This window comes from Chaetura pelagica, unplaced genomic scaffold, assembly GCF_000747805.2.
Source record: "Chaetura pelagica isolate M959 unplaced genomic scaffold, ChaPel_1.0 scaffold135, whole genome shotgun sequence".
Taxonomy (NCBI): Eukaryota; Metazoa; Chordata; class Aves; order Apodiformes; family Apodidae; genus Chaetura; species Chaetura pelagica.
The window spans coordinates 3,510,846-3,525,348 of NW_009953649.1; the positions used below are offsets into that span (position 1 = coordinate 3,510,846).

The 14,503-nt window shown below is 41.6% G+C and overlaps 1 protein-coding gene across 4 annotated transcripts in view; it reads right to left on the bottom strand.

Moving 5' to 3' along the window:
• Positions 1-241: 241 nt before the first annotated feature.
• The window catches only part of GRM1 (glutamate receptor, metabotropic 1), a 163,583-nt gene continuing 149,321 nt past the window's right edge, over positions 242-14,503 (bottom strand). For 2 of the 4 annotated variants that reach the window (XM_009999979.1, XM_009999980.1), the window contains exon 10: positions 242-1,368. In XM_009999979.1, coding sequence (XP_009998281.1) covers positions 528-1,368 — 841 coding nt within the window. In that variant the 3' untranslated portion in view covers positions 242-527. Of the gene's footprint in view, positions 1,369-12,310; positions 12,432-13,485; positions 13,525-14,503 lie in introns of those variants that run through there. The other 2 variants (XM_009999982.1, XM_009999981.1) reach the window with 2 other exon arrangements.

Sequence of the window (14,503 nt, forward strand, 5' to 3'; positions counted from 1 at the left end):
TATGCAGTTCTACTACCTACAGAACTCCCTCCCAAAAAGTTTATGCATATATGTCTCTAGCATTGTTCCTCTACCACACCCCTCCCTTCCGAGTCCTGGGTGTGTTGGTTCCGTAGCAGACAGAGAGCAGTCATGAGATGTGCTAATGACTTCTCCAGGTCACACTTGCCAGAGTCCTTTTCAAGCATTGCTAAGAGAGGTTGTGACTAAGTGTGATTATTTTTTTTTCCTGTATGTTTGTTCATTTTTTTGCTATAGAAGTTGTCTCTTGGGTTTGTGCTTCATCATGGTTTTCTATTATTTTCTTAAAGTACAATATTTTTCTTTTAACAGTTAGAGAATTTTGAGCCCTCAGAATGGATTTTTTTTTCTTTTTATTTCATTTTATTTATTTAAATGCAGGATGAAGTTTTTGCCCTGTCATGTATGACTTTGTTTTCTCTCCCCTAAGCCCTGGGAGACTTGTGTCCTCAGGACCTCACAGCAGGCAGCTGCCAAAGTCCTTCTCATCTTGTCCCTTGGAGCGTCTACAGGGTGGATGAGCTTTGCTTATAATCCCTCAGGATGACAGAGGCATAGGTCACATCTGGGGGGGTGCAGAGCACTGACTCTGAGACGGGGGAGCTGGGCACGGAGCTGCCCGAAGCCACTGAATCCCGAAAAGGGGATGGGGGTGTCAGTGCCGGAGAGTCTTCCAGAGTCAGTTTGCTGGTTGCTGGCTCCTCATCCGTCTCCTCCTCTGGGTTCTTTTCATACACATATCCCTGAATGAGCTTCAGTTTCTCACTCTTCACTTCCTCAGCCAGGGCAGACAGGGGCTCCTCGCTGAAGGTGGCCACCTGGAGAGGCAGCAGGTGTGGCTGCTGGGGTGGGGGCGGCTGGCAGGGGGGCCGTACGCCATTCCCTGAGCCAGGTGCAGGGAGGATAGCATTGAAGTCGGGAATGCCAGTGGCAAATGTGTTGACCACTCCTTGCAGCTGGTCCATAAGAGACTGCGGCTGCAGGGGCAGGGTCTTGGGGGACTGCTCAGGCAAGAAGAGCTGGGTCTCCTCCGCTGTAGCCTGCAGCGGGGGGGTTGTAGCTACCCGCCTGTGCACAACCATGGAGGGGCTGCTGGGCTGGTTGAGGTGAACGGGCTCTCTATCTTCTTCCTCCACCACATTGCACAGAGTCTTACTGCCGATGTCGGTAAAAGTCAGGCTCTTGCTTTGGCCTTGGTAGCTTTTAGTGAGGGGTTTGATCACTGCTGTCTGATTGCACCCTGTCTCCTGGCTCTTCACATGCACTGAGAGTCTGTGCCACGTATGTTCCCCCTTGGGGTCTTGTTTTCCACCTGGTTCAGACCATGACACAGACTTTCCATTAGAACTATGAATAAAATAAAGATGAGTTTATTTGTATTTACATTACGCAGACATAGGCAATATAACAAACAAACCTACAGAAATACTGATTGCTTTGCCTCATTAGTCAGCCTTCCCCCCTCCAGTTCTTCAGGTCCTCCCAGAAGTACTACAGGAGGAAACAAGTGTCTTTTAACAGGAGCAATTACCACAATTTCATCCAAAGGCAATTACTCCCTTCTTGTTACCCACCCCACAGCCAGCCTGGAAAGCCTAGCCCATGGGGATGGCTCTGGGAGGGCTGACAGTGTTCTAAGGAATCAAGCTATGACATTTCTTATCTGGCTTTGCTCACCCCACCTTGCAGGGGGCAGAAAAAAACAGAGAAAACACCAGAAGAAAAGATTTGATTATGCCTGATCTGCAGCTTGTAGGAAACATCTCCAAACTGTTGGAAGAAAAACAACGCACAGTCTTAGCATTTGGTACTCTGCAGAGAGGGGAGTTGTTACTAACCCCTCCTTTCCTTTGTATTCCCTGGCTCCTCTTTGCATTTAGGAAGAGACAAGCTATTACAGAAACTAAGGACACCCAGGGCCTCCATCAGGTAGGAGATAAACGCATTTCTTCCCAGGTGACTCTTAGTTACAAACTAGGATAAAATGCTGGAATTGAAAACAGTTGGTTTGTGTAGGTGGAGAAGCAAGCAGTGACATGATCGTGGCAAGTCAAACCCTCCAACTCCACATGTGGGCTGGATCCCATCAAAATGCTGGGGTGTTTCACTGAGTGAGGACCTGTGGGTCAGGTCTGTCCCTGAGGGATTGTACTGGGTTTTTTTGCATTTCTCTGTACCTTTGTAGGGAGCTGCACCCAAAGCAACGTGATACCTCATTAACAGCTGGTGGGAAAGGAAGGTGAGCAGTGCTTAAGACGACCAAGCAATTGCTTAATTGCAAGTCAGGCAGTAGAGAACATTTACAAATTATAATATAAATCACCTGGGTGGAAACCAGATACTGGAGAGAAATTCTGACATAATTTATGGGAAGAAGCCTTATCTCAGGATTTGGTCCCTCATGGGACAGAAGTAAACAAATGACTAAATTTCTACTCCTGTGATTGCAGTGCAGGTGGGAGGCAGTCCGGGTGGGAGGCTGTCACCTCCTGCTACTGCACACACTAGGAGAGATTGCATCCCTTAAATACAGCCTGCAATATTGTTCTGAGTATTTTGCTTTTCCTTGCTCAGACTCATGCACTTCCCTTTTCAGGGAGTAGAAAATTACCGGTTGAAAATTGTAAAAAAAATGTGGAATGACTGTGATAGCTGGAAGAAGCTAGCACAACACCCATATGTTGTAAATCTGGTAAAACAAAAACAAATGTACATAACAATGTGGCACTTTTCTGCTGAGCAGTAAATATTCCTGGAGGAAAAAGAATTTGAGTCAGATCCAAGCTGGGAAATTCATCTCCAACTCCAGGCTTCAAATGCTGGACCTGTGACTCACCACTTCTGTGGGAACTGGCTCACAAGAACTGGCTGATCTAAAAAATTCATAACTCCCCAAAGCACATAGTTCGTAGAACCTGGAGCTGTTAGGATTTAGAGCTTTAACCTGGAGGGAAAAAAAAAAAGCCAAGTTCCCAGCTGAAGAATGAAACCTCTGTGTTACAGTGATCAATGAAAAGATAAGGATGAAGGTTTTGAAGCATTCCCATTTTGATCAATATGAGATGTGGTATGACAGTTTTTTGAAGTGCTGTAGGGATAAGTAAATGAATGTAACTGTTGGGTGTGAAAGATTTTTAAAATAGTATTTTAAAATACCGAGATCACAAGCTCTTCACACAGGAACACATTTTGTCTGATTTGACTTCAAAACAAGTTTCTTCATGTAGTGAGGAAAATAAGTGCTCTCGTATTTTGCTGATGGTATAACTTACAAATATACAAATAAGTACAGCTTACAAAGCAAAGGGCTTTTATGAAAAACAAAACAAAAACAAACAAATACCAACACCCCCCCCAACAAAAAACAAACAAACAAATAAACCAAAACCCCACAACATGTTGATTATCTTCTGTGTCTTATGCTAAGTCCACTTCTTCATCATTTACTTCTTCACATCTAGCTCTGGTGCGTCATCTATCTTTGAATCTCTCCTCACTCCATCTGTTTAGTCTCTATTTCATCTTGTTCCCAAGATTTTGTACTTTACATTAAAGACAAGCAGTGCTATCTTAAGGAACTCACTACCTCTGTTTTCAGATTGTCCTCCTATTCCATTCATTTTCTTCCCCCTCACTTTAAAATTCTGCTCTTCTGACTTTTCTTCTGTGATACTCTTTATAATAGACTTAATCGACCCCAAGTCAACATCTGTGCTTAAATCAAACTGCTCTGGGACTGAAATACCCAAACCTGAACAAACTATTTAATAATTTTTCCATTACCAACTTGCTCTATGGGGAAAGCTGGTGCCACCAAAGCACCTTGTCTCCACCTATCAGGCCTTACTGCTCATGACTCTGATGGCCTTGTGACAAATACCTTTAGAGCCACAGTGGCTCTCATGAGGTCTATCTGGTGATTTCCACTGGGAAATATCTTCTTTCCTGTTCTCCTCTGTCTCCTTTTCCAGTTCTTTCCTTCAATTTTTTCTCCTTGCTCTGTTCATGCACCATTAGCCTGTTAATAAGTCAAGTCTGAGATGGAGTCACAGGGCTGTTACAGAAATACTTGAGCTCTGTCTTGCTGGATAGCTGGTAGAGAGTCACACTGAGATTGACACATTCAGGCAGAATTAACAATTAACAATGCACGGAAAAACCTACTGTATCCTGAAACAAAGACCACCCACCTCGCATGGTATTAATTGACATTTAGACAAAAAGCAAAGATGGGGCTGGAAAAGCTCAGACCTGAGATACGATCAGCAAGATACAAGTCAACTCACTTGTGCAAAGTGATGATGACAACCCTGACTGCATGTGGGATGCATGGTCACCATTTGCTAACTGATTGTCACTCTCCTTTTTGAAGGAAGTATCCATGGGAGACGGTGAAGATAAAAATAATCTGCCTGGTATAATGGGAAAAGGGATAATTTTTCCACAGAAAGGCAGAAGAGGACACCAAGCCTGATCACAGTTGGCTATTGAAAATGTGAAGTTTGATTGCACAGTGACAAGGTAGGATTAATGGTGCTTTCTTGCTTTTATCAATAGGATGGTTCCTCATTTCATGCCCATCATGTATTTATTTGCCTTTTCTAACTTTCTTTCTCCTTTGTAAAATTTCCTATAGGATTTAATTTTCACACTTACTGCCTAGAAGTGAGCTCCTTGGAGTCTCAAAGCATCTTAAGGTTTGTAGTTGAGTATACCCAGTGTACCACTCTAAGTACTATTTCTTCAAATCCTTGCATCTGTTATGAACCTGTTCAAACACATTCTTGGATATCCTGTCAACACATAAGACAAGCTTGCTTTTGCTTTACAAGCAAGAACATACACTGAATTTAGCTGCTGATCATCAGTTTTCACCACAGCTTTGTCTAGATTTTTTGTGGGTTTTGTTTTGTTTGGGGGGGGAAGAAGGGGGTGAGCAGGGGGTGGGGTGTTAGATGTAAGTATATTTCTTGTGTGAGTTTGTATTAGTTCTAGGAGCAGAACCATCACTGGTTTTATCAATTTCAAATGTTGCTTCTAATACAAACATAAATCTTTACACTGTAATCTCCGCATGACTCCTGGGCAGTCATTTTCAGATACTTTTAGCTGATGATTATAGACACTAAACAAGCTGGGAAACAACTTCAGTCCTTAATAGTAACTTGACAAGAGTCTTCAACAGAACTAATGTACCCACATCTGAGACTGCATTTCAAAATACCCCTGCCCAGTTGTAGGATGGGCTCACAGCTTGTTAGTTGGCTCACTGTTTGTTGGTAAGTATCTCCAGCTGCCCCAAATTCTGTTCCTGCTTGTGATTAGGACTGCCTCAACCCTAACTGGGCCAAACCCAAGACACCTGCTCCTGCCATTGCCTGGGGAATTTGACTTTGCTGGCAAGGTGGACTCTCAGCACCCCACAACAGGTCGTTCCTCTCCACACTGCAGGGTCCTGAAGATGTCTTACTTTAGACACTGGATAGCAAAGGTTTATTTACATCTTGGAGTCTGAATGTTTCTGAGGTGGAAGATGATTGCCTCAGTGCTCTAAGGTAATCTAGTCTGTGCAACTTTCTGATCCTTTCAGCATCAAAGGCATAGCCTGATGCCTAGAGCATAGAGAATGAAATGAACTTTCAGTTCAGCCTGAACATTTATTTTGTGTTTGGTTTTTGGGGTCTTTTTGCCTTGAACATTTTGTCATCTTAATAATCCCTAATTGATACAAAAATAAGTGGTTAAACAGTTATATGTACTCTGATGAGGTCAACTTTAGGAACTAACATGTTGGGAAATGGCTCCTCATCTGATGTAGTTTTTGTCACTGCCTGAGTGAAACAGCTGGGGTTGCAGTCAGGAAAAGTGCTTGAGAAAGAGCCCTTTCAGTTAAAAAGAAAGGAACATTCCTTGATTTGTTTAATCTCTTTAGGATGCCATAGTTGTGATCTGTTATGTTATCGAGGTGGCCATGAGCTAAGGGAGCATCTTAAGATTGCTGAGATGAAGGGTTTGGTCATTTGGACTGAGCATGGTGGTGTTAGACAAGATTCAGAGCACAGATTTATGATATATGTTCCCTTTCTTTTATTGTCAGACTGATCCTTTGGCCAGACCTACTGCCTTGTAGTCACTATAGTAACTGAAACGTTACAGCCAGCAGGAAGCATTGAGATAACCTAGTGGTCCCCTTCAATGAAGCTAAAATCTTAGGAATTAACATTAAGTGCAGCCCAAGAAGAGCTTGTCAACTTTGTTAGCAAAAGGTAGGTCCAAACCAAACCCTGAATTATCTCATCAGCAACCAGATGCGGTCAGTGTTGGGTACAGCCCAATAAACACATAAAGCTCCCAGCTTCATGGAGCAGGGACAGTTACCAGCCACCTGCCACCTCTGCTGTGGAAAGCAGCACAGGTGGGGCCGTCCCTGCGTACTCACACAAAGATGTCCAGCCTTGGGAGGTGGCAGGGAATCGGAGCAAAGGAAAGGCCCCAACCAAAAGCTGTGCATTGGACAAAGACTTTCTCAGCCCTCCTAGGGAAGCCAACAGAGGAATTTCTGCCCAGTCCACAGAAAAGCCATTCACAAGCTTTCTGTAACCCAGCAGTCATGTAAGAAGCAGTAACAAGCCTGAGCAAGGCTCTGGTCCGCTGCGGCCTCACTGTTCCTGGGACCCAAACTAACAAGCTTAAAATTTAAAGCTAGTACCTGCACTGCAGCACATTGCAGGTGCTTTGCTGGTATCCCCAAGAACTCTTCCATCATGGTCTCCGCTTCAATAAGGCCACTGGGGCATAAAATTTGAGTAAGAGAGTGAAATGGTTTTAATCCAGGTTAGTAATACCTCCTGTGCTAAACAGGACCTTTCCCTCAGGACTGCAGCCATCAGCTCTGCCACGCATAAGGAGCAGGCTATGCTGGTTGGTGTGTTCCTGTTCAGAGCATTGATTCTAGGGACTCATCTCTTACTAACTCAGGTTTAACCTCTCTGTGGCTCACCAAAGAGTGAGTGAGCCATCATGAACCACTGTCCCAATGTACTGTGTATTCAGGTTTTTTCCTGATAAGCACCAATTATTATCACCTAAAGCAAAAAGAGAGTCACAAACCAATTTCAGCCTTGGTCCATTTACACTCTAATCTCTATCTTGGTGATAAGAGGATCTTAAAACAGTTCTTACAATGTGACCAGTGCTTTCTGTGGTGGTGGTGTATAATTAGAGCAATTTTAACCTCCCACTGATGTTTCTGGAAATGTAAATTACTGAACTATCTGGTCCTTTTCTCTCCCCACCCTCATTTTAGGACAAAATTGCCTTGGGCATAGGACACAATGTTCTATAGAAATTAGAGAGCTGCTTTAAAGGTAAGATGGAAATGGTTAGACAAAATACGTGAAAACTTAATGCTTGCAGAGGCAGACACTGATGAGACTTGGGGTTGTTGTAAATGAGCACAAGCCCAGAGCTGCCTTTCCAACCTTCTGTCTTGCCCCAGGCTCATGTCAAGTAAATCTAACTTAGTTATTTCCTTTATTAGTTACTCTGCTGCAAAAGTTGAGTATTACTTTGATCTGAGATACTCATAAGCTTTCTAATTTACATCAACCCTACTGATAGTTGATTTTTTTGCTTCCTTTTCCTTTTCCTGGAACCATCTCACCAGGGACGTGATGGATTTCCCAACACTGGACATTTTTACAACTGAGCTCAAGAAGATGCTGGGCTATCTCATCTAAACTGTATTCCTACCCCAAAAGACTGGATCACATGATCCTTGAAGTTCCTTCCAACCTGAAATTTCTATGATTCTATAATATACAGTCTGTAATGTAGATGCCTAGTCTGAATAGCCTGTGATATGCTCCTGCTTTCCATCCACAGGGTCCTCAGTTTGGAGTCAGACTCTCTGTGTAGAATCAGAGAGCGACAGCCCACTGTCTCTATGCCCTGATCACCCAGATGGGCAAAGCAGGAGCCAGAATGGGGTTTACATGCTTTGTACTCATGCTACCATGGAACTGAGTTGCTACTAGGCTATACCTGGTCCCAGGGGCAGGGAAGTACTCTCAAATCCAGCCAAGTATCCCTAGATACACAAGTAGATTCACTTTGGGACTTAGCAATTATGTGTATGTACATAGGCACTTTTATAAAACTGTAAATTCAGGGGGGAAGGAGCAAGAGAGATGCTCACTGCAATGCTTCAATGTACAACTTTAGTATGTATCACAGATCTCACTTACTTAGCTCAACAAAGATAAAAATAATATTACTCTGATAATGTATATAAAGGGCTGACTATTAATTACAGTTTCTAGTATTAATTTTTAGTCTCATCTGAAATATAGAAGCTATGTCACATTTCAGTCACCCATCTAATGATTAGTGAAGAAACTCTTGGTTCACTTGTGTGTTTTTTTATCACAAACTGACTAAAAACAAGTTACTGCAAATAACTTGGATAAATATATTTGCAGACTCTGCAAACTGCTTGGAATATGTTTGCTTTGGCATTATGAAAGTGTCCTCAAAATTAAACAGCAGTGTTGCAGGTTGCACACTCTTCATTAAGTATTTTTTTAAATCAAATGGCTACTAATGTAACTATTTTGTTGCTTGGAGAAAAAAGCTTATTCTAACAGGTAATACAAAGTTGGATAATAATACGTTTGCCCCAAATAGCAGGTAAATTCTTCCAGTGTTCAAGAAATGAAGGTCAGAAACCTGCAAATCAAAGTGAAATTAAGAAGTGCTCTTACTAGTGAAAATGCTTTGAATCTGTTTATTTTGTTGTCATTAATAAGTATACCCCACCAAATATTAAGAATGAATACATCCTGCTGGATCACCTTTGTAATTATTTTAAGGATTTTTAAGTTAGTGCACAGAAAAACTGGGATGAAAATAATTGTGGATCCTCAGATATCAATAGAGAGACACATCTGCGTTATCTGAAGGTGTATCTCATGGTGCACATTCTGCTAATGTATATGTCAGTGTAGCCAATGACAATACCTGAATGGATGCATTTATTCAGACAGATTCAAAAAAGAGCACAGCTAGAACCTGAACACTGAAATATACGATGTGTTGAGCAAAGGTACCTGGAAAGCTTTGAAACATGAGAAGAAAATGTTAGAGTGAAAGTAATTTAGGAAAAGTGTAGGTGGGTGTAACTAAATGATGTATAGAGCTGGAAGGCTGTGAAGATCAACAACCTTTAAGAAACATTATATCAGAAGAAATACCATGGAAAGAGATCTTGAACTGCTGTTGAATAAGAAATACCACTTAATGAATTTTGAATGTTACAAAGCCACAAAAAATAGCCCATGAATTCTGTGTTCCCTACTCAAAAGCACCACACCATGGAACAGAGAGTAGGAGGTCTTTCTTATTAATGCAGTTTAATAGTAATTAAGACAGTTTGAGGTTTGTCCTTGCTTTCTGTAATCCTCTGTGGTTCTGATGGAAAATTAATTGGGGCACCATGTTTTTTACCAGAAAGATACTGACAAACTGAAAGCTGTATAGAGAACAGCAACAAAAAAGCCATTGGGGGCAGAGAAAAGAGAGCATGAGGGAAAGCTAAAATGGTTGAATGTATTTAGTTGAATGCAACAACCCAGTAACATATTAAGGTCTGAAAGGCATGGTAGGTATTGCACATAGCATATAGATGCACAACTAAGAGCCTCAGATGAAATTACAAAACGTAAAATTTTTACTGAAAATCCATAATATTTTCTAGTCAATAGCTGTATTGGAACAGGAATAAGTTCCTAATGAACCGGTAAAACCCTGTTGCTCTGGGTATTTGCTGTCAAAATTTTTGCAGCCCTTGCAGACATAGCAGTCAATGAGGTCTTTTTCCCATTATAACTTGTCAGGATCTCTGGTATACTTGAGAAACAATAATCTTCCAAGGGTTTAAACAGGGCTTGAAGACCTATCACACTTGCCTTAGCATGCCAGCGTTTTGAGTGCAAACTTTACTCAGTTGCCACAGGAAGTGTAGTCATGACACCCCTTGTTTGTAATATACAGCTCTCCCTAATTTGCTGAAGTAGATAAAGCAGCTAGTAAAGCCTGTGGGTTTTCTGTTTGTATCTGAAAGTTTCCATAGTAACAAATGAGCAGATTCAGAAGAAAAGAGCTCTGAAACTCAAAGCTGATGTTTCTGAGTTTCTTAATATTGTAATAATTTTCATTATTCTGTATTTTCATGATTCTGCATTTCTGGCCATCGTCAGGATCATATGGAGAATGAAGATCAACATCAGCACAATAACCAGTACTAAGTACTAGGTATATCAAAACACAAGAGAGTTTCAAGTCCCTACATCTGTTTGTTTGTAACTGGAGTTCAAGGGAAACCATAGCACCCATGGTGATTTCTAGCAAAGCAGATATTGCTCAGGAAAATCCAGGCTTGCAAACTGTTGCAGTTCTGCTGACTGAGACTCAGTCATGAGGCCAGGTGACAGTGATGGGCACCTGGTGATATGTCGGACACGTGCCTTGGCTGCGTGGCCACATGGAGGTCGGGCAGGTAGTCACTGATGGAGGACATGCCCTTCACCTGGACACACAATGTACTGCACTTCCAGGCCTCTGAAAGCACCAGCCCTGGCTGGAGGGAGAGGGAAGTCTGAGAGGCAGGGGCAGGGTGAGAAGGCAAAATATATCAAGCTTCATGCTCAGCAGGTCTGAAAAGCTCTACTGGTTTTTAAAGTCTTTTGTATCTGTGCAGCTGCCATGAGTGTTTGAAGTCCCACTGACTAGTTGGAGTTACACCAGAGGTGGTTCTCAGGAGCTCATTTGAATAAGGATTTTTTTTTTCCAAACTTAAAAAGAAAAAAATCCCAAACATTGTCATGCAAACAGTGGGAGGTTCAGCGTTCCCTGTGCTCAGGAGTTTTATAGCTTGTGCCCATTATTTTGGATAAAATCTGTTGTTGTATTTGCCTTTCTTTGCCTGCTGCTGGTATGTCTGTGTTCGACCCCTGCTTCATCATCAGTCTTTCCAGACAGACAATTGGCAATCTGTGCCCTGGGAATCTGCAGCACTTGTTCCAGATCAGAAAAGAAGGGCACATTGTTGTCTGATCGGTAGCTAATAATAAAATGTTTGTACTGGTCCTTACACTGGTTTTGTAAACTTTGCCTTTCAGGGTGGTAAATCTGGTTGCTTCACAGACCCTGTAAAACTGTCACTAGTGCTAAAAGTATATGATTTATTGTATGTATTTCTACTAATCTGCAATCCAGAGGGGTGGATTTGATTGAATTAACATCACTGCTACCTGCCCACATATAACATAGACTGTCAGAGGCATATAGAGAGCTAGAGTGCTTTGTGACAGATTAGAGGAGCTGAACAGCATCTCTGGCTATACAGAGATGGTGCTGCTCAAAATGCCATGTCAGTGGATCACAAGCAGCTTTCCACCTAGTCACTGCACAGCCTTCCCTGGGGCAGGAGGCAGGGAGCAGGGAGCAAGGCTGGTTCACATCTGCACTTTATCAGATGGAAACGAGCATAAATCTGTCCTGGAAGAAATGAGGCCTTTCTGTTTCTGCAGCAGCTAGCAATGTGTCTCCAGCAGGTTTGTGTTTGCTCAGAAAGGGCAGTATTTGCACTTCTTGTTTCAGAAAAGCTGAACTTTGCTGTTATTCACTGAACAGATGATATGCAGAATATTAATATATTTCAGAAATTATAACAAGAAAAAATTATCTGCTATTGCTTAAAGATACTTTAGGTCAACTGTTTGTTCATAGGGCAGATTCTGCTGGTTTTATTTACATGCGTCTGCTCATGTTTTCCCTGTTCTGTGAGTATTTTCTGCCTCCCTTCTGCTCACCCTGCAACAGTTCACTAACAAGCACAGTTAGCAGGAGCTGTGCACAGCAAAGGTGTCTTGCTGTCAGACAGCCTCTAGATTGTTGTTAAAAGCACGCAGGATAATGTCATCTCCATGCAAAACTGTAAAAAAGAATAAAAATGTTGGATAAATGGAAAAAGAAGATAAAATTAGTACAAAAAAAAAAAAGGATGTTTTTGCAAAGTTGTAGGCATTTACAGACAAAATTCAAGGTCTTTTTTTTTTAAAAAAAAAAAGCTGCAAAAAAATATTCAGTGTCCTCTTCATCACACCTGGACAAGTGGATTAAGGCATTGTGTGAAACAGGGGACATAAGCAAATTTCCCATTTTTTTTATGGCATGCACCACATTTGCCCCATCATTAGACATGATAAACCAATGAGAAAGAGAAAGCAAGGGGTAAAACCACTCTTTGTCATGCAGCTTCTCTTACACATTCACTGCAGTGTGGGATTTTTCAAAGCTGCACATGTGCCGACGGACACTGGCTGGTGGGCGAGAACTCTGGCTGCCTCTTCCTGAAGATTGAAAAGAAAAAGACACCCAGTGAGTGGTTATACACATGTGCACACATGGTGGCTAGACCACTCAATAGGGTGCCTGTCCCTCACCTATGTCTAAGGGTCATGGTGAGCTTTCCCATTTTTTCTCCTCTTACTAATTAGGCCAGTCACCTTGACTTGCCACACAGGTTTCTCCTTGGCTCAAGCCAGGTACTGTTTAAAATAGATTCTCATGGTGGTTGTCCCTGTTTCCTCTGCTGAGCCTTGATGCACTTTACATACCAGATGGCAAGGGCTGCTGTACATTTAGCTGTCAGTGGGAATTCTCCCTGGTATTCTCAATGCAGGGTGAAATGATGAAAAAGGAGCATCTGCCTTTCACATCTTATTTACAAAAGCATCACCAAGCATTTTTAATGTATACTCAGCTCCTGCTTTTTCCTGTGTTTCATATTCCCATAAACTGCTTTTCCTTTCTTTTACTTTTGAGCTCTAGCTGAATAGTCACTAGCTTTCATTATATATGATTTCACTACATGTGCTTCTTGTTTTTGCAAAGAAATGTTGGCCTTGTTGAGGTAGATACAAAATGAAGAGTCTCCTAGATGCTCTATCTGCAATAGTATTTTCAAAAGGGATTGCAGATTGCAATTTTGGCCATTAACAAGAGAATTTCCACTTTATTTTTCTCCTCTCCCTTACCCTATCAAGCAGATGCAAACTCCCAGTTTGTCTTCCCCAGTATCAATAAAATTATATACACATACGAGCGTGCTTTGACAAAAATCTCAGGTATTTTTGCACATGGAATGTATCAATGAATTTCTGCAAAAAAAAGTTGTCATTGTATTGCAAATAAAATGCAAATAAAAATTCAGCATTTCACCCCATCAAACAATCATAGTGCATGCTTGCCAGACTTCTGTTCACCTCAAAACAACAGATTCATGGATGGTTTGTGCATGTACTACATACTCAGTACAGCTGCTCATGAGCCAAACAAGCCATTCTCCTCATCACATACTGAAGCATGGGAGCACAGCATGATGTACACAGAACACCTGCATACCCATTTTGGAGAGGTAGATGCCTTGAGATGACTTCTGAACTATTATGAATAAAACACAAATAAGACATACTGCTGAGCAATTTTGTAAACCTACTCCCTTTGAAATCTCTAGAATGATTTAAATCCTTGTCAGGTGTAATGATATCTCTGAGATTTGACAATTTAAAGGTGATTATACTTAGGCATTTAGCTTCCATACTCTCTCCTACACCCCAATAAATTTACAGAGATTATTCAGCTTCTGATTAAACAGACTATCTAACATTTCTACAGATCTCAAATTTCTTAATAGAACAAGAGGTTTCTACTTTCTGTGCTTTCTTTGTTCCAAGTCAGAAATTAGTGGTTTATTCAGTCACAGGAGCATATTTCATAAAACAAGTAGCAACATGCAGTTGATTATCCAAGAGAAAAATCCGGTTCTAAATGTATTTCATGGACGTGCAGAGGTGTATGCACAATAGAGGGCACACAGCCAGAGAGACCCTCATTCAGGGACCCTGTAAAAGGTGGAAAGCTCTTGTTTCAGAGCACTGCTTGGGACCTGGGTCTTTCTGAGTCAAAACGCTTTACCAGCTATCATCTCTCAGCTATAGCAGTTTTCTGTTGCTTCTAAATTCCTTTTAGTTGCATCCCATGTTTCCCACTCTGTATATCTCTGTACATCTCAGATATAACCTCAGAGTGAATTCAGAGCATTTTGCTCTCCAAGCTCTAGGTATCTGTAAGTCTTGTTATGAAATCCTTGTATGTGAAAGGAAGAAAGAAGCTTTCTTCCTCAAACAGTCCAAAATTACTCCTAACATGTTCAAAACACAGTTAACTTTTCCCTTTCTATGGCTGCAGTATTGCTCCTTAGCCAAAATCAAACACAAATATTATGTGTTATAAAGTATGCAACCGCCAAATGCTTTGCCAGGTTTATATTCTGTGGGAGACTGTTTAAATGCTGCCAAGCTTGATCAAAGCAGTGATCTGCCTTTTGGTCAAGATAAAAGGGGAAACCATACAGTGACAT